This window comes from Drosophila pseudoobscura, chromosome X, assembly GCF_009870125.1.
Source record: "Drosophila pseudoobscura strain MV-25-SWS-2005 chromosome X, UCI_Dpse_MV25, whole genome shotgun sequence".
In the NCBI taxonomy this organism is placed as follows: Eukaryota; Metazoa; Arthropoda; class Insecta; order Diptera; family Drosophilidae; genus Drosophila; species Drosophila pseudoobscura.
In genome coordinates, this window is record NC_046683.1 from 51,160,613 (window position 1) to 51,178,788 (window position 18,176).

The 18,176-nt window shown below is 45.4% G+C and overlaps 1 protein-coding gene across 4 annotated transcripts in view; it reads right to left on the bottom strand.

The window, feature by feature from the left end:
- Positions 1-13,421, bottom strand: part of dpr10 (defective proboscis extension response 10) — a 42,434-nt gene extending 29,013 nt beyond the window's left edge. The window contains exons 1-2 of one of the 4 annotated variants that reach the window (XM_001353727.4): positions 13,257-13,421; positions 8,656-8,840 (exon numbers count right to left, since the gene is read on the bottom strand). In XM_001353727.4, the coding sequence (XP_001353763.4) occupies positions 8,656-8,695 (40 nt within the window). In that variant the 5' untranslated portion in view covers positions 8,696-8,840; positions 13,257-13,421. Of the gene's footprint in view, positions 1-306; positions 515-8,655; positions 8,841-13,159; positions 13,177-13,256 lie in introns of those variants that run through there. The other 3 variants (XM_015187634.2, XM_015187635.2, XM_033381631.1) reach the window with 3 other exon arrangements.
- Between the last annotated feature and the right edge of the window lie 4,755 nt (positions 13,422-18,176).

Below are 18,176 nucleotides of genomic sequence, written 5' to 3' on the forward strand. Positions count from 1 at the left end.
CAGCCATTGTTTGGGCGCTCCTCTCTGTCTCTGCTCTGCCAGCATCTCACTCTCTGCTGCTCTGCTCCCCACACTCTTGACGCCCACACTTCAGTCTCCCACACCATCAGCCCGCTCTCGCTCGCCATCAAACAGCCACTTGGCATTGCATTTTGGCTTTGCCTCTCTGTTATTCTCTTTGTGCGCGGTGCTCGTGGGGTATATTGGTTTTCTGACGAGCTTAAAGGTGAAAAATGCAGAGGGAACTTCATACTCTCATAATGCCCAATGTAAATACAATTCAAAACGCTCATTTCATGTACTTACTCTGGACAAACGCAGATGAAACAAATGCCCCAGCATTCCTCGTTGTTAATTTTTTGTTTTTCTCTTTTACTTTTCCCTTCAATTCCACGGTTGGAGGGCGGCCACGGCTGGCATTGAAGTGAAATAAAACTTCACAGCATTACCGACACTCTCTCGTCTCCCTTTACGAGTGTCGCGCTCTTACCCCCCGCCACTGCCGTACAGCTCTCTGCTTAGCAATGAATGAAATGCAATTAAACAGATGTCGATACGGGTTTACAGTGCCATGCTGGGCGGACGGACACGTCTCTGCATGGCTGACATTCTAGGCAGCAAACACCGAACAAAGCAACACCTGATTATTGATGAGCGCCAAGCTTTTTGTTGTTGCAGGCACTGTACCGTTGCCGATGGAGGAGAACGAGAATGCGTACCCAAGGGCGTGTTTGGAGTGTTATTGTGAGTGGATGTGAGTGCATGTGAGTGGAGCAATCCAGTAGTGAGTGAGAGAGTGAGTGTTTTGGCACTAATGAAGTCGTTTTAGTACCAGTTGTCATGACGGCTCTGGGCGTCCTATTTAATTAACTCAATCCTCGAGCATGTATTTATGCACATTCTGCGAGATCCGAAACGATTTCCACATTTCAGCTGCTAACTAAGTGCAACTGTAGCTGTAACGGGACCAGGCACGACAGCTCTCGAGCTCGAGCTCCAAGCCAAAAGAATATTATTAAAATAAACTTGAGTGCAAACACAAGGCCTTAGCACTTCTCTCCTTCGCTCCACGCTTCTCGCTCTCCGCTCTTCACGCTTCACTCCATCCCAGCGAATCAAGCCTCTGCATACAGTGCGTTACAAAAATACATGAATGCGAGAAGAAAGATGGGGAAAATAGAGGACCGACTTACGGTTTTAATCTTTAGAAAGAAGGAATTTCCTAGTGGAACGCTGTTACGATCGCTGTTTAGGATATGTTCTCCTCGCAGTCTTCTATGCAAAGCATTTAGTTAATAGCCCTTTATGCTAATTATGAAAGTTTATGTATTTCGTTGCGTTGCTTGGGCTTAGTGTTGCTAAAGTTTTGTGGGGCACTGTCCCTGTCCGGGTAGTGAGAAAAACTGTCAAATAGTCGAGAAACTAGCTAAAGTTGCACATGCCACACATATGTACATGCATATATACATCTCTGCCACGCCCACACACTTAGTGGGCTGTTCCCATAATGGCTTTTGGTTAGAAAAGGAGTTTGCGGCTGTTGGGGAGTAGAGTGCGCAGGTTAGAGGGGAACCGAGACAAAAGGCAGGGCAAAAATTTGCGGCTACAAGTTCATTTATCATTTTGCTTGAGTAATTGAAATTTCAACGTCGCTCCGGCCCCGGCCCCGGCCACGGCCCAGGCTCCGGCACAGTGGGGCAATCAATGGGGATGGGAGGACGGGGCGGAATGTTACCCAGAGGATGGCACCACAGACTCCGAACCCAGACCCGAACCGAACCAAAGTAGAAGCCAATACATTAGACGGTTCCGTTGTCGGTGCCATTGCCGCCTGTCCGGACACATCTTTCGCTTTGAACTTAATGGATATGAAATAAATAAAAAATGTATGTGTATAACGTATTCACCGACACTTTACACTCCACAATATACACGAGACCAGACCAGAGCAGACCAGGCCAGACCAGACCAGACCAGACCGCCCCATCCCGTTCCCTGAAAGCATATGCAAATCGACAAGGGAACAGAACCTTCCTCAAAGTCGCCAAATGGCGAACGAACGAGCGAGCGAGCGAGCGAACGGAAACTCATTCAATGAGTCTCGCTTCTCATCTTTTTTTTTTTTTTTGCCTCCCGGAAAATCGATTGGGGATTACTTTCGGGGCATCGCTTTTCATTTTTACCTCGTTTCACATACATATTTATTTTTGGGCCTCCAGCTTATCCTCCTCGAGGGGGGGGGGGGGGGGGGGGCGGTAGGGGAGGCAGGGGTCTTAAGGCTCTTAGGGGTGTCCGCTTACGCATCGCCGCACAAATGATTTATAAGCTAGACAAAGGGCAAAAATTGAAGCCCCAATCCGGATAGTAAAGGCCTCACCTCTGGCCAGGGTGGGCGCCCTGCCCTCCCACCCGCTCGATTGGTGACACAAAAATGAAATCATTTGACCATAAACATTGAACTAAATTCAAAATCAATTTAGCGAAATAATAAAACTGAGCCAGATTAAAGGGAGGAAATCAGAGCAGAGCAGAGCAGAGCAGAGCTGAGCAGAAAAGCTGCTCTCCCAGAAGTCTGTCTGCCGTTGGGCAATTATGTCAACAATTGACTTGAGTGGCCATTGAACGGGCCAAGGCCACAAGAGGCTCAAACAATATTGAGAAAACTCCGAACTGTGGCGACAGAAAATATGCAAATATGAATAAATTCTACACATACATACACACATATAGATGCACGAGTACATGTAGAATGCAATTGAAAAATGGGTTATTTATTCAACACTTTGGGTTTAATCACCATATTAAGTTAAGTTTCCAAGATTATAAACTCCCCAAAGAAATGGACTTTCAAGAGTGGCAGCCAAAGGAAAAGTTAACTTCACTAACGTAAACTTCCGGTGAAAAGTTGTGGAAATTTGTGTGTTTTCTTTTCGTGACTTTCGCCTGTTTATTCGCAAAATCTGTGGACTTTAAAGTTGTAAGCTTTTTACGGGATATGCACAAGAAGTTGCATACGTATAAATATGGCATCAGAATGTTGGCCAACTCCACCGACAAATAGCCATAAATAAGTACCAAAGACAAGCAGACATACGAGTGTGCATGTATGTATGTATGTCTGTACATGGGGGTATATATGAGGATGTGTAGGTTTGGATATTGGCAACATCGACCATTGTTGGCCCAAAGCGCAGTCAAGCGGCAGCCAAGCGGCGACAACTGCAGCAAGTCTGGCCCAAAGCTTATTTATGCCCTCAGACACAACAAGACCAGGAGAAGGACGTGGAGACCAAGAAGAAGCCTTAGCCTTGCCAACCAGGGGGAAAAAATGTAGCCAAAAGTCAAGTGAATTTCCTCAGCACAACACACACAGATACACACCGATGCAGGGAATAAGGAGACACAATGCCATGAAATGTAGTTTGTTATGAATTTCTGCTACATCCTCTTTCGGTTTGGGGGTTTCCTTTGCCCCAGAATCGTGCCCCGCAGAAGGACACAAACACATCCGTAAACAATTTGTTCTGCTCTTATTTTTTCCCCCCTGCACTGTTATGTCTTCGTTTTTTGCCTTTGTGGAGAATGTTCTCTGATAAGCAAAATAAAGAAATGAACAGAGAGAAATTGAAAATAGGCAACCCTATTACAAGGGTTCCAAACGGCAGCCCAACAAAAACAATTCAAATGAACTGCCCCATTCCGCAAAAGGGAAACACAAGAAGTCCAAGAATTTTTCAGCAACAAAAAAAGGGTTAAAAGTGGCAATCAACGCCTCGGATTACAAATTCGACTTGGCCATGCCGAGGGCGGGCGCCCCCCTTGGGAGAAGATGGAACCCGAGAAAGCATTGCCAGCATCAAGAAAAACTTGTGGCCAGCTCGTTAATTACCAATTGTTGGCGCACGTTGCATATCAGATGGAAATGTTTTTTCCCTCACGAGGTTTTTTTTCCGAAGGTTAAGCCTATTCGCTTAAACGGGTTCTCATTTTTTCAACAGTTGCTTCTGTACTTTCGAACGGTAATGTTTTTGCTACAGCCAGAAAAAGTTTTAACTAAATTAAATGGATTTCCAAGGCTTAAAAACCCTTTAGACGTTTTAATCTCAGTTGAGTGTAATACTAGAAATTGTTTTTATTTAATATTTAAATTATTCAAAAATCGTTTTAATCACACTTAATACTCTATTGATTTTCGGGATTAGGGCTGTACTGCGGCAGACCACATAGCATGTGGGCTGGCAGGAAAGCTTAAGTGTGCTTTCCAATATAATTTACGACTAAAAATACGAAAACATACGGATAAATCCAAATGTGAAGAAAGAAGGATGGGAGCACCACAGTTTCCAGTCCAGAAAATTAAAACTATTAAATTTACATACATATACACTCATCGCTTTGCACACCTGATTGAGTTTTACACACTAGCACATTACACAAATATTTATGTTTTGTGGATCAACTGCTTGCCAGAGCGATTCAAGGGAAGTGGACAAAACCTTCAGGTTTAAGCGGCACTGCTTGATGAAAAAGAAACCATACGTTCAGGTCTCAGCGGTGCACTGCTTGAACCAGAGCTTCAGGCTTAGTCGAGCAACTGCTTGCGGGATCATTTCCAAAGGAAACGAACCAAACCTTCAGGTTTCGCACTGCAAACTGGCTGTGCAAGCCTTTCTATCTGTTGATGGTATTTCAGACCAGGCCTTCAGAAATTATAATATGTTATGTTAATACTGCGATTGAAATGTCCGATCGGTAAGTCTGTAAAAAGCTAACCTCCTGCTCCATTTAGAGTGTCTTCCGGCAAAAAGATGGCCACCGTTTCCAAGGCAAAAGCTCAGAAGCAATGTTGAAAGGTCATGGCCTGCGAATCATCACGCCGAAGAGAGACAACGAATGATTGCATTAAACTGTTGCTGCACTCATCAGAGTGTGAGGGGGACAGACAGCCCAAAAGGGGGGCAGAGCGAAATGATGAGGCTGCTTAGGGCCAATCGCTGATGGCACTAGTGTGTGTGTGTGTGTGTGTGGGAGGGGGCGGGCGTGTGTGTGTGTGTGTATGCGTGTTTCACTGTGTCAACGTAATTTTTCTTTCGCTCTCTCTGCCCCACTTCAGACCCGTTCCTGTTTGCCATTTCAATTCCATATGCACAAAGCAAATAGGCAAACAAATTGTGGGGGGAATGAGGTATGGATGGTGGCGGTAGTGTGGTGTGTGTGTGTCTGTTAATGCAGCGTTGGCAACACTGCGCTGTTGTTGCTGGTTGTCTTGGCAGCAGCAGGGTTATCGGGAAGGCGGAGGGGGAGAGGTGTATATGGGGATTCTAGGGTTGTGGCATCTTGACAGGCAACAACTCCATGCTCAGTGACACGTGTGAAATGTTTTGTTGCAAGGAAGCGAGAGGCGGGCGGCGAGAGGCGAGCGGCGAGAGGCGGGCGGCGAGAGGCGGGCGGCGAGCGGCGAGAGGCGAGAGGCGGACAGGAGGCAAGCGGGCTCCCAATTTTTTTGACATATACAAGGGGCGAAACGCTGGCAAATTGGAAAGTCAGGCCAAAAGTTGACAGGATTTGCGCGCAAAAGGATTTAGACCGGGAAATATATACCAGGGCGATGTGCTTCGAACAGGAAGTGGAAGCCGGAGCAACAAAGAGAGGATTCAGCGGCAGGGAGATCTCGAAAGCAGGATAATCGACTGCCTGTCATTGTGTTTACACTAAATTTCAATTAAATTTTGAGGCCTACTTTGACAAGTGACAGTCGGCCAGGAGCCTGGCTCCAGGATCCCCACCAGCTAAGCAAATCAAGCGTAATAAGAAGAGAGGAAGGAAGGAAATCAAGAAAGGAACCACGGAGCCTAGGCAGGAGGGGAGGAAATCAAGCAGTACAAGCAGAGGGACAGGAAATCACTCAGTATAAGTATAAGGAGAAGAAAAGCTAAGGCTGAGACTGAGGCTGAGGCTGAGGCAAAGGATAAGCGTAAAAGAAACAATTGCAAATGCCGCACTTGGCCCATGCCCCCTATTCCCCATGCCACATGCCACTTTTAGGCAAACGACAACAAATCTCGGGGCCCACAACTCTCTGGCAACAATTTTATGCGGGAAAATGAAGCCACTTTTCCTTAGCGCCCACAACAACAAAAAAACTAAGAACAACAATCCCCAAAAGCGACGGACGGGGGCGCGGGCATGGGGCGTGGGGCGTGGAGATGGGGATGGCACTGTGCTGGATTTGCCAACTGGATTTAAAATGGAAATTATTTGAAGAAAACCAATTCGCTTTATTACTTTGGGGCATACGCAGCAGCAAAGTAAAACAAAAGCAGTCAACGGTAACGCCAGCAGCAGTGCCAGCGCCAACAACAACAAATACAACAATTGTGCGAGAATGAGAAACAACAGCAACAGCAGCAACAACAACAACAACAACAACTACAGCAAAATACAACCTGAAACAAAGAACAACAAAAGTAAGCGACCATAAAAATTAATGCAATAAAAACACATGGCAGCACTGGCAGGCAGGAAAACACACACACACACACACAGAACCAAAGGACACTGGAATAGGCTGCACTGAGAGAAGAGGAACACAAGTGTTTAGGTATATAATGGTAAAATATTGGGGTTTGAAATAAGTGAAGTATGGAAAATAGGCTGCCCGAAAAATTTTCTTGAAATGTGACTTATCACTCGTTGTATGGCCTGAAGACAAATTGTTTCTCTCTGTGTAATGGCAGCCAGAGAGTGAGAAAGGAAAGGACAAGCTGAAAGTCAGTGTAGCCCACGTTCGATAGCGTTTTTGCTTACACAGAAAGCGTTGATTACCTCACCGATAATTTATCGCCGTGAATGCTGTAAATTATTTGCAGACCTCCTAGGCAGCAGAAGGGACAAGTTCTTATGAAAATTACCAAACTTCTTTGCAGAGTGAAAAACTTGACGATAGATACATACGAGTATATGCAAGTTTTCTGTAATCAAAGGATGAGTTATAGTCTATTGAATGAGAACAATCCTTTTCATTTGGAAATTGGAAAAGAGTATAGAAGCAATCGTTATAATGAAATCTACTAGCATTAAATGCATATCTGATAATTTGCGTGAGATATCGATAATTAATTGTATTAATCGTATAGTTAATTGAGGGTAGATAGTCGTACAAAGTTGATTGCTGTTTTTAATACAAATTTGAGGATTCATGAATGCAATTTAATTAATATAGGAAGTGACGTTTATTATTCAGAGTATTGGAGGGGGGGGATATGCCTATTTCTGACAATGAAAATTCGTTCTCTTTTGCCATTTTGCAGGCGAGTAAACTGGGCAAGGCAATTCCTTGCAGATACTCCTTCGAGCAAGTCTGTCTGTGGCAGGGCATTACCCCTACCTTGGCCTCATTGCCTCCACGGCGCTGTTTCTTGGACTCCTGCCTGGCTCTCTTTCTTCGGTCTTGGCTTCCACTCAAGCCTGCAGCAGGCGGTGGCAATTAAAAGGACTTGCGAGTCATAAACATTGCGCTTGAGTGGGTTGCTGGGTGGGCGGTGGTGCGGTGTCTGGTTCCCCAAGATCTGTGTTCCTTTGCCTGTTGCGGGCTCGCTTGATTGAGCTTACAGTTTGCGGCTCATAAAGTCACAGAAGGAGAGAAAGAGAGAGTAGGTCCCAGTTCCAGTTCTAGTTCCACTCCCAGTGCCAGTGCCAGTGCCAGTCCCGGCCATAATTACACTTTTCAATTATGCATAATTATGTGTAGAGAGCAATTTGTGGGCTGTATTGTGCTGGGCTTTGGCTCCGTTTAAAATTTAAAGTGCAGTGACACGACACGACCCTCGGCCTGTCAACCCCTGGCCGGGCACATTCCTCATTGGAGCTGCCGCCGCTGTTATGCGATATGCCCCAAAGGCGACCCCAAGCGAGCCAGCCAGCGACCGCATTTGTTTGCTTTGGCTCCTTTCTCTCCAGTCTCCTTCTCCCCCTCGCCCCCTCTCCCCTACTGCTCCTGCTGCGAACAGAACAGAGCAGAGCAGAGCAGGAGGACTGACTGCAAGGACAACGCAGCAGGCAGAAACATAAATCAGGATTTTCGCAGCCTGAACCACAAATGTTTTTAAAAGGATTCATCGCTGTGCCAGCCAGCAACAATAATAACCTTGAGGAGGGTGATTTGCGGCAACATACCCTCTGTACGCCCACACATATATCGCTGATAATCTTATGCATGCTTAAACAGGATATGGGATAGGTACGGAGGAGCGCTTTACCTATGCCATTCCCCAATCCCACCTCCAAAAGCGAGCAGAACAACAGCAGAAAGGTGGATGTGGCTTGTGCACGAGCGCACGAGTAGGCCTTGTTCTTAGAGTAATCCTAAAGAAATCTCAGTTTCAATTAACTTAAATTGTATTCGCAGTATCCTTAAGCACGTTCGATTTAATTTACTCTGATTCGTCGAACGGTGCCACGCTACGCTGTATAAATTTCCCATAGGCGAAGGGACGACACGAAAGGCAACGCTCCAGACCTCCCAGAACCCGCATCATCCGCGATTGTGAAACCATCTAGTGGTCGGAGCTCGTTAAAATCATTTTAAACTTAGCATTAAATACTTTTAATAATCTTGTTCATAAATAAGTAAAGTGCTTGGAGAGATCAACTTACCCGTTAGGCAGCAGAAGAGCGCCGTCCACAGGGTCAGCATTTTGCGATGACCCTTTTATGTTTCTTCTCTTTCAAGTCTGTGGCTCTGGCCTCCTCTTCTATTCCGCTTTATCAGGTCTGCTCGGTGGTGCTATCAATTCGCACTTTCGTTGTGTTTCTGTTCAGGTTTTGATCTATGGCAATCTCTGGGGAAGATACGACAATATATTGGGTTTTATTCCTATTTTTCGCACACAACAAGCCCGCGATACGCTCGCATTGTCTCTTTCGCGTGGCCCTATCTGCCCCTCTGTTTCTCCCTCTCTGTCCCTCTCGTTTTTTTCTCTTCTTCTCGCTCATGAATTAAACACTTGCAATGACATTTAAAACACTTAATATCAATGGCAGACAATTTAATCCTTTAACGTTCGTTTGTTGAACTTTTTGTTGCAGTATTGTCCTTGCTGCCGCTGCCGCTGCCGTTGCCGTTGCCATGCCCCGTGTCCTTGTTGCTGTTGATGTTGCAATTGTGTTTGCTCTTTTCGTTTTTCGCTGGGACAGCCCCGGTCCTAGGCCGGAATACTATTTTTTTGTTTGTTTGTTTCCCCCTACATTTCGCATTTGCCTGACCGGAATTTTCGTTTTTTCCTTTTTAGCCTGGAACCCACCCAAAAATGGACTTTCATTGAGCCTTAACTGGGGATTTTCCCATGTTATGGGAACATAAATTGATTAAATTTGTTTTGATAAGCCAGATTCTGATCGTATGTGCAGCCTCTTTTGTTGCAAAACGAAAGCTCTTACATAACTCTGGGCAGGAAATGCAATTTCCTGTTTCAAGGAAGCCTGGAAAATCGTCTTAAGGCCACAAAAACTAAACCAAAAGCAACAATTATCGATTGAATGGCTGATGAGTAGGTTGTAATCTTTGTTACAGGGACTTTATATGTATGTACCATATACACACATACATATATATATATATATGAAAGATTCTGGCCCCGAAAACGTATGGCATTTCTTAGACTCCGTCTGTGTTTATTCAGGTTGATTTTGCGACCAATTCAGACGGCAAATCATCCTAAGGAGAGTGTCAAAATTAAATGAAAATTGAGTGGCAGAGTGGCAGATTAGAGTGGCAGGCTGAAGGGTGGGAGATTAATGCCCCATTCTTCTATCGCTGACATGGGCTTTGGTGGCTATAAGGATGTAATGCAGTCTCTGAGTACTCTGCCAGCTGCAGGAATTTTCCTATCACCTTCACCTACTTTTCCCACACCAAGCTCTCCCTTGGGCTCCAAAGTTTACACTACAAATTAGACAGCAGGTTGGCCGGGGTCAACGCCTACGACTCAACCCTAAAAAATGGGAAAATAGTAAAGTTTTTTCCATCATAGAATTCATAATTTTTAATGCATAAACTGGAATTGGTTTCGGGGTTCATGTCATGTCCGCTGCATATTTCATGAGTCCAGATCGCATGTATCCTTGTTTGGGCTTTTGGGGGTCCGAAAATAAATTCCGACAAAATTATGAGGCTCTCGAATAAGAAAAGAGGGTAATGGGAAAATGGGAAAATGTACAACAGCAAGCCATATCCTGTCACGCCTCTACCTATGTCTCTGGCTATTTCTGGACGCCCACCTCCATCCATCCATCCGTCCATCCATCTATCCATCCATCCAGCGGGCCAACCACTTTGGCATCAATCAATTTGCTGTCCCCCAATTCCCATGCCCGCCCCCCGGTAGCTGGGAAAAACGGGAAAAACTTTAGTTTAACTTTACCATTTCCCTGGCTTCTAATTTGTTAAACATTTGCTGAGGAATCGCCTTTTTCACACGCCTCTGGGAAAAATTCTTTTTCCAGCAGTACACTTTTTCCGCTGGCGCCACTTCGTCGGCTGTTGGAAATTAATTAAAACTTAATTAATTGCAAACTTCCCCTCTGAAGAGTAGGGGAGGGGGTAGGGGGGAAACTAATGAGCGGGGGAGCAAGCAGAGGTAAAAGTCCAATTTCTAGATCCTGTGGAATCCCATGCCAGGGCCATCTCCTGTGTGGCTTCAATCAGGAGTTGCTGCTGCTGACAGATTGTCTCCTGGTCTCCTGATGTCCTGGTGTCCTGGTCTCCGGGCCCTTGGCCGAGGACCCCAGCCACTTGTCACTGTTGCTTCCGTAATGGAATTAGAGTGGGGTGAGGGGTGAGGGGTGAGGGGTGGTGAAGGAGTGGCAGGTTTCCAAGACAGAAGTTGAGGCACATTTCCAGACTCCCCAGCAACGTCAGCAATGTCTCTTAAAAGTGTTAACGCACTCAACTGCTGCAGTCTCTTGTTATCCCCTTCTCTATCCAACTGGTATAGCTCTATCTCTTTCTTCCACCCGTCTCTCTTCTGTGTGCTAAATGCTGCCCTAGGCTTCCAGGCAGGAGCTGAAGTCGAGCATCCTCTGGTGTCCCTCTCTCTCTTTAATTGTAAACGTCTGCACTTTGTTGCCCTCGTCCTTGAGGCAGTGTGTGAGTGTGTATGTGTATGTGTGTCTGCTCTAATGCTTAGTATCTGTGATTAGGAAGCAACTTAAGTTCCGGGTTCACCCATAGCATTCCCTCTGCTCTTATTCCCTCTGCTCTCCTCCTGTTTTCCCCATTGTGTGGCAGTAAATTCCTTGGGTATGAATATTTCATCGAGAAATGTTTGCGTCGGGTTATTTTGTTTGGTTTTTGGGGCAAAACTTAAACAATATTTATAGCAAAGGTGGCGCAAATAATCAGAGATCCAAATACAGATACAACTAAATCTCAATGCGGTTTCCTGTTCCACAAATGTGCAAAATGGGCTGAAGAAACGAGTTAAGACAAACAGTATCCAAATGAATTCGTTGATCATTGATTCCGCCTTGAGCCACGCCAATCCAATCCCACCATGAAAGCAAAAAGCAGCTGCTTTATAAACAAGTTTTTATCAAGACATAAATCCCATTACAGTCTTAGGACTTTCTCAGCATTTCTGTGAAACAAACAGATAAAGAAGAAGGCCTTGAAAGCACTTGACACTTGACAATTTCCACTGTTCTTATTTTCATTCGCCTTGCCTCAAGTGTTTTTCCTGCAACAGCCGACTGTGTGTGGGGGGGAAAACTTTACCAGCGAAAGTTTTTCCTTTTTTGCCAGTCGAAACAAAAGTTCATTTTCTTTAGAAAGGCAGACACGAAGATATTTTGAATACAAATATTGTAGTTCTTCCATTTGGCGCATTGCGCATACGCAGTGTGCTCGGCAAACAGCATCAGAGGCAGACACCAGCACCAGACCTCCAGCCCCGCAAGAACATAAGTTTCCCTCCATTTCCGTTGCTCACTTTTAAGCACAGAGAAAAAAACAATCAAGTATCAAGGCGGAGAGCCCATACCTTATTTGAGAGGCACGAAAATAAAGGGAGGAGCAAGGATCTGTTGAGCTCATTAGTCACTCTTTTCACTCGGCTAAAGTTCTAGTCTTGAGAGCTTTTGCATTCATTTAAATCACTGTATATTGTATGTCTGGGCACTGCCAGACAATCACTATAGTTTTTCTCACTGTGCATTGCCTTAATATTTTATGTGTTTTCTATTAATTTTTGTCACATTCTTTTTTCGTTTCTGTTGGGCAAATATTGTATTACACGGGGGGAAAATACATATATTAATGTTCGATATACTATTTGGGACGGCCACCAATTTCTGTTTTGACGCGCGCTTTTCGTGTTTTTCTGGGTGGGGGGCGGGGAGCCAACAGATCAAAGATTTGGTTTTGGTTCTTGTTTTTCTTGTTGTTCCAATTTGTTAATTTATATTTGGGTTCTTTTTCGAGTGTTTTGGGGGGCTTCTCCGGCTCTCCGTCTCTTTCTTTTGGCTAAATATAAAACAACTTAATTTGCTGCATGCTAATGAGAGGGGTGTTGGTCGGATAGAAAGGGGGCGGGGCTGGAGGTCGTTGTGTGGGCGTTTAACACTTTTATAATTTGTTTGGCTGCGGCTCTCCTTCTGTTGATTGTCGGTCTCTTGGTCTCTTGGTCTCTTGGTCTGTTGGTCTTTTGTCGCCTGCCACAGCTGACACGCACCAATTTTTGGGTGTTTCTCTCTTGGTTTTCTTTCGAAACGAAATCGTACATAATTTTTGAGACGATGTCATAAAGTCACAGTATTCGCGTGCTGAGCGCATTTTAACTTAACTGCTCGACAGAAATAACAGCCACAATAACTGGAACAAAAACAGCGACAAAAGCGACAAAAGGTCATTCAATTTTTTGTTGTTTGGGGGGTCTGCCGGCAATAAGGCAATAAGGCAATGAGGCAACGAGGCTTTTCCTGCGTTTTCACACGTTTTCCAAAATTTACGACCCAATTTTGGGCTCCTTCCTTCTCTGACACACACACACACACACACACACATTCACACAATGAGTCCCGCAAGTCTGGTCCTATATAAATATGTATATATATTCAATATACTTTCATATTTTTTATATTTGTAGATATTTTAAGTAATTACGTTTATGACAAGACAAAAAAAAAAAAAAAAAATCACACTTATATGCACATCTGGCGATGGTTGGATACTTTCGCGTCTCACGTTTTTTGGGCATTACATTTTCATAAACTTTTTCGTTGGGGAATTCCTCGGTCTTGAAGTTGGGTTCGTGATTCTCAATAATTATCGCGTTGTGGGGCGCCGCCTTCGCCCGCGTACTACGTTGAATGTCGCGCTAAAACTGAAACTGATTTGGGGCCCTCGTCCGTGGCGGAGGCCCAAGCAGCAGCAGCAGGCAGAAGAATGCGACAGCAGCGGCCAGCCGAAGGAGGGGCGACCGAGCGCACACGAGCCTTTATCAAAAGCACCGAGCAGATGCCTCGGCTCCGCTTCGTGTGGGTGGCTGGTAGTGGGCATGCCGAAGCGCCAACACTGAGCCGAGCTCTTGCCGAGCTCGCCGCCCGGTGAGGCCCGCACTCTCTTTCGTTGCCTGGTAAAGTGCCTCTCTTATGTTTCTATGAGGAGGGGGCCTCTCTTTTGTTGCCATTCTAAGCATATTTCAAAGGTGTATTCATGCAAGGTGTAACGTTTCCACTCTTCGGCCGCCCGCTCTCGTACTGTAGCCGAAGGCGGAGAAGAAAAATGATTTAGAAGCTCACAAAAAACAAAGAACAAACCAAAAGTGTGCACACTGCCGTATTAGCTGTGCTGAAAACATCGAAAACTCGCCCAGACTAGTTGGGTTTTTTGTTTTTGATGGATCAAGCATATTTGTTTTTATCAGCTAGTGCGAACATATGTTATAATGTGGCAGCTATATGGTACCCATAGTGGTCCAATTTGGGGTGATTATCTTACAAAACAAAGAAGTTCTTTTTGAAACAACTTGTTATATAGACACGCCAGATTGCGACCAATGTAGTCATAAAATAACTCAAAGAATAGTTTAAAATAAACAGACGGACATATAGCAATCAGATCATCTTTCAAATCAGCCGACAGTGTGCGCACCCAGCCCTTCTAAGGTCAAATTTTTGAAAGCTTCTTGTTCCTCTTTCTGCTCCTCCTTCCGTTCCTCTTTCTACTCCTCCTTCTGCTCCTCTTTTTTCTCCTCTTTCTGCTCCTCCTTCGGCTCCTTCGGTTCCTCCTTCGGTTCCTCCTTCGGCTCCTCTTTCTGCTCCTCTTTCTGCTCCTCCTTCGGCTCCTCTTTCTGCTCCCCCTTCGGCTCCTCTTTGTCCCCTTTCAACTGTTGTGTGCGCAATCCTTTCGAGTTTCGTTTTGTAATCTTTCATAAATTTGATCATTCTCTCGAATAAAAAAAAAAAGAAAAATGAGAGTGAAGCAACATGTCCTCACCTTTAATAAATGCCCCATGGCTTCCTTTTCCTCTCTTTTGCTTTTGTGTGTTCTCTTTATATTTAGATTGTAAATGCTCTCTTTCAAGGTCTAACATTAAAGGTCTAGCAATAAAATGTTTGAAATAGTTTTACGAATCGGTAATAAATATATTAGTGGAGACAGGTAGAAAGACCTAATGGGGTATAATTATAGCTTGGCGCTTAATAAAAATTGACTTAATGACATACCCACTTAAGGGGTAAATTAATGTTTATGGTAAGCACTTAAGATACGCCTTATAGACGCGACTAATCGGAATCGGAAAATAATGAACAGAATTGGAAGGTGAGAAAAGGAAAATGGGAAAACGATGGAGTAATGGCGATGGAAATATCCATCGTAAAGCTAGTTCCCTCAAAGCTCAAACCACCAGAAATATCTTAACAATCATAAACACTCACCTTATCACTGCCTCAGACACTAGCCCACGCGAAGCGGCCGCCTTTAGGTCAGTGCCAAAGAGAGCCGGCAGGCAGCTTAAGCGAAGAGCGCGCATGCACTGAAAATATATTTAATTTGAAAATCATTCTCTTGTTCTCTTTGTTTCTTTCAACGGCGAATTCAGTAATGTGGCCAGCAGGCAGAAATTTCAATAAAATACACTCAGCGAGCGGAAAGAAGTTTGCATAAAAAGAGCTAATGACAATATAAATTCTCGTGGCGTATGGAAATTTGCCGCAGATGGGCGACGGGTGCTGGTCTGGCCGTTCCCGCTCCCGCTCCGGCTCGTTCCGTTTTCCAAAAACCAGAGATAACAGATCCCAGATCCCGTATCCCTGCTCCCTGCTCCCTGCTCCCCAGGGAGGGTTATGGGTTATGGAAGTAGCGGGGGGGCGGCTAACAGCAGTTATCGCTGAAGCGAAAGGCAGTAATTAGCGTAAATTGAGTTGGTAAAAAGCGCAAGTGCTCAAAATCGGATGGGCAGGGCCTCCTACATCTCCGCCCCATCTCCCCCATCACCCTATCCCATCGTATACTTGGCCAAAAATGTACCAAAATTGTGAACGTCATGGCAACTAGACCATCAAGGGAAGCATTTGTATTTGTATTGAGAAAAGATTATAAGTAAGAATTGATTTCATTTTCTCTCAGTGTACTCCCCCAATAGTTGTCACTCGTTGTTGCGGTTACTTCGCGGCTGGTGGCACTGCTGGTGGGTCTGTTGTTGATTATGTGGCAATTAGTTGTCGCTTTTGTGGCAAGCCGCGACCAGGACACTTTCAATCAGAGAATCTTATTCCGACAGACCCGCTAATGCCCATCCAGGTGCGGCTTAGAGAGCTAATTAAACAAGCCGATTACCGTACGTCCAGCCACCCGCCGACCTTGGGCCCCAGCCTCCACTTGTAATGCCCACCCGCCACACAGTGTTGCAGAAAAGTTTCCACACGGCTCCTATCAAGCCTGCTCCCACACCACACACAGCCTTTTCCCAGCTATCAACTTTCCACACATATTGTCCGAGGCGTGTATGTCTGAGAGTATTGGTCTTCAGGGTGGAGGTCACTGGTGGGCTGGTTGGGCTGGTTGGCTGGTTGGGTGGTGGTGGGTCAAGTTCTAGGTGAGAGCAGGCTCCAGTCTAATGAGCGCCAGTCGCCCTGTAAAGCCTTTCTGGCCATACGAAACTTTATGGAATTCCAAAAACCAAAACTTTCCAATTTAGTGGCATAGAAAATATTGTTGCAGGAAATCTTTCTACTACTTCAAAGCACAGAACTGGGAATACTCTAGGGAACATGTAAAGAATACTCGATGAGAGCTGTGGACTTGAGAACATCAAGGGTGGAGTTTTCATCGTACGAATTCCAACAGAATGGTCTCTGACTTCTGTTCGCTTATGGGAAATTTCAACGGCAAATAAACAGAGCTCGAATGTGCCTGAATGTGGTCTTCTGTAGCCTGCTTTGGGTTAATAAAACCCCTTATCTCTAGTCTTTTTTTAGAGCACTCGGGCACAGGCCATTTGTGTATTCCTCCTCCTCCGTTTTTCACTTCAATTCAAAGTCTAGCTCGTATGATTGATCCCCTGAAATGGAGGAGAGCCCAAACAAGTCAAAGTCCCACCAATGAATGCCAATGCATCGACAATCCATCTTCTGGTTGGCCCTCTTGCCGGACCCCACAAGCGTGTCTTCGCAGCTGAGCGACCTCCACGAAATGTAGTTCATTTGTTGAGTGAACATTTTATGATTTATGAAAATGTTCTATTTCTGTTCCTGTCTTCTCCCCTGGCTAAACAGTTGGGCGTCATTCCGCCCACTTTGTATTACAATCAGGATCTGGCTTGGAATTAAATCTGGTAACCGAGTTATAGCCTTGATGCAGGGGCTCGCCGCTCGGGGCCGTGAGGCGGACTCTGTTCTGGGGCATTGTTGCATATTCAACAATTGCAACTGCAAACCGACGAAGTAATAACAAATGCAAATTTTAAGCTCAAGAATTTTCAGTTGGCAAAAATTGTTACATTTTTTGTTGTCAGTTTTGTATTCGTTTTTTCGGGCTTTGGCTTGGGCCTGGGCCTGGGCCTCGGCCTGGGCCTGGGGAAACAGCAGGCAAAAGTGCAAATCAGTCTGCCCGCCCCTTCCCTCCCTCCCTGGACAATTGAATTTGTTTAAATTGTTGCAACTTGGTTTATTCTTCTTCTTCTTTTTTTTTTTTTTTTTTTTTTGAGCATGGTGGAGTGGTCCATGCATCAGCAATCAGCAGCGGGAATCAGGAATCGGGAGTAAATCCGTCTAAACTTAAAATCCGAACACATTGTCCGGAGTGTCCTCGGTCCTAGCCAATATAATCAAGCGGCAGCTGGCAAAAACTTCAAGTGCCAAAGTGTGGTGTGTGTGTGTGTGGGTGTGTGTGTGTGTGGGTGTGTGTCTTGGGGAGGGTAGGTTGCAGGTTTGGACGGCCATATAGGACTGGGGGCACTGATGAGTTCACTTCAGTGAGCAAATGAAACGATATTGTTGTCAATTTAGGTGCAACAAAGAGCAGCAACGAGCCCCATATCCAGCTCCCAGCCCCAGTCTCCCCTCAGACAGGACAAGACAAAACAAACAGCATGCAGGGCGGGCATAACCAGAAAGAGAAAGCGACAGAGAGAGTGAGAGAGCGAGAGAGGGAGGGAGACAGATAGTGTAACAACAAAGGCAAACAACAACAAATTGCATGTCCTTCCGCCTTGGGTTGCAACACAATATACAACGCACTCATATTTACTTTGTTGGAAGGATCCTGTTGCAGTCCGCCCTCTAACCGGACTCCCTCACTGCTGCCCACCCGTGCCCCATGCAGCCTGCAACATTAATGAAAACTGCAAGCGACCTGACACAGATAGGTACGGGACCGGGACTGTCGCTGCAGCTGCCACTGGGGGGCGACATTGCTGCACCTTTATTTACAGACAATGCGGCGAGGAGGGGCCGGGTGTAGAGGGGCGGGCATCGGGTATTACTGGGCCAGGCAATTGGGGGAAAGCATTTTCAGAATAGGACAATATTTTTAGTCATTTTCTGAGCGAGATTCCTGAGATTCCTTTTACGTTGCATGCCCCTCCAGCAGATCTTGGATAATTGCCAACTAAATTGGGTTTAATGGGTTAGCAAGGGCTTCTCCTAAATGGCAAATCAGGCTGTATACTCGTACG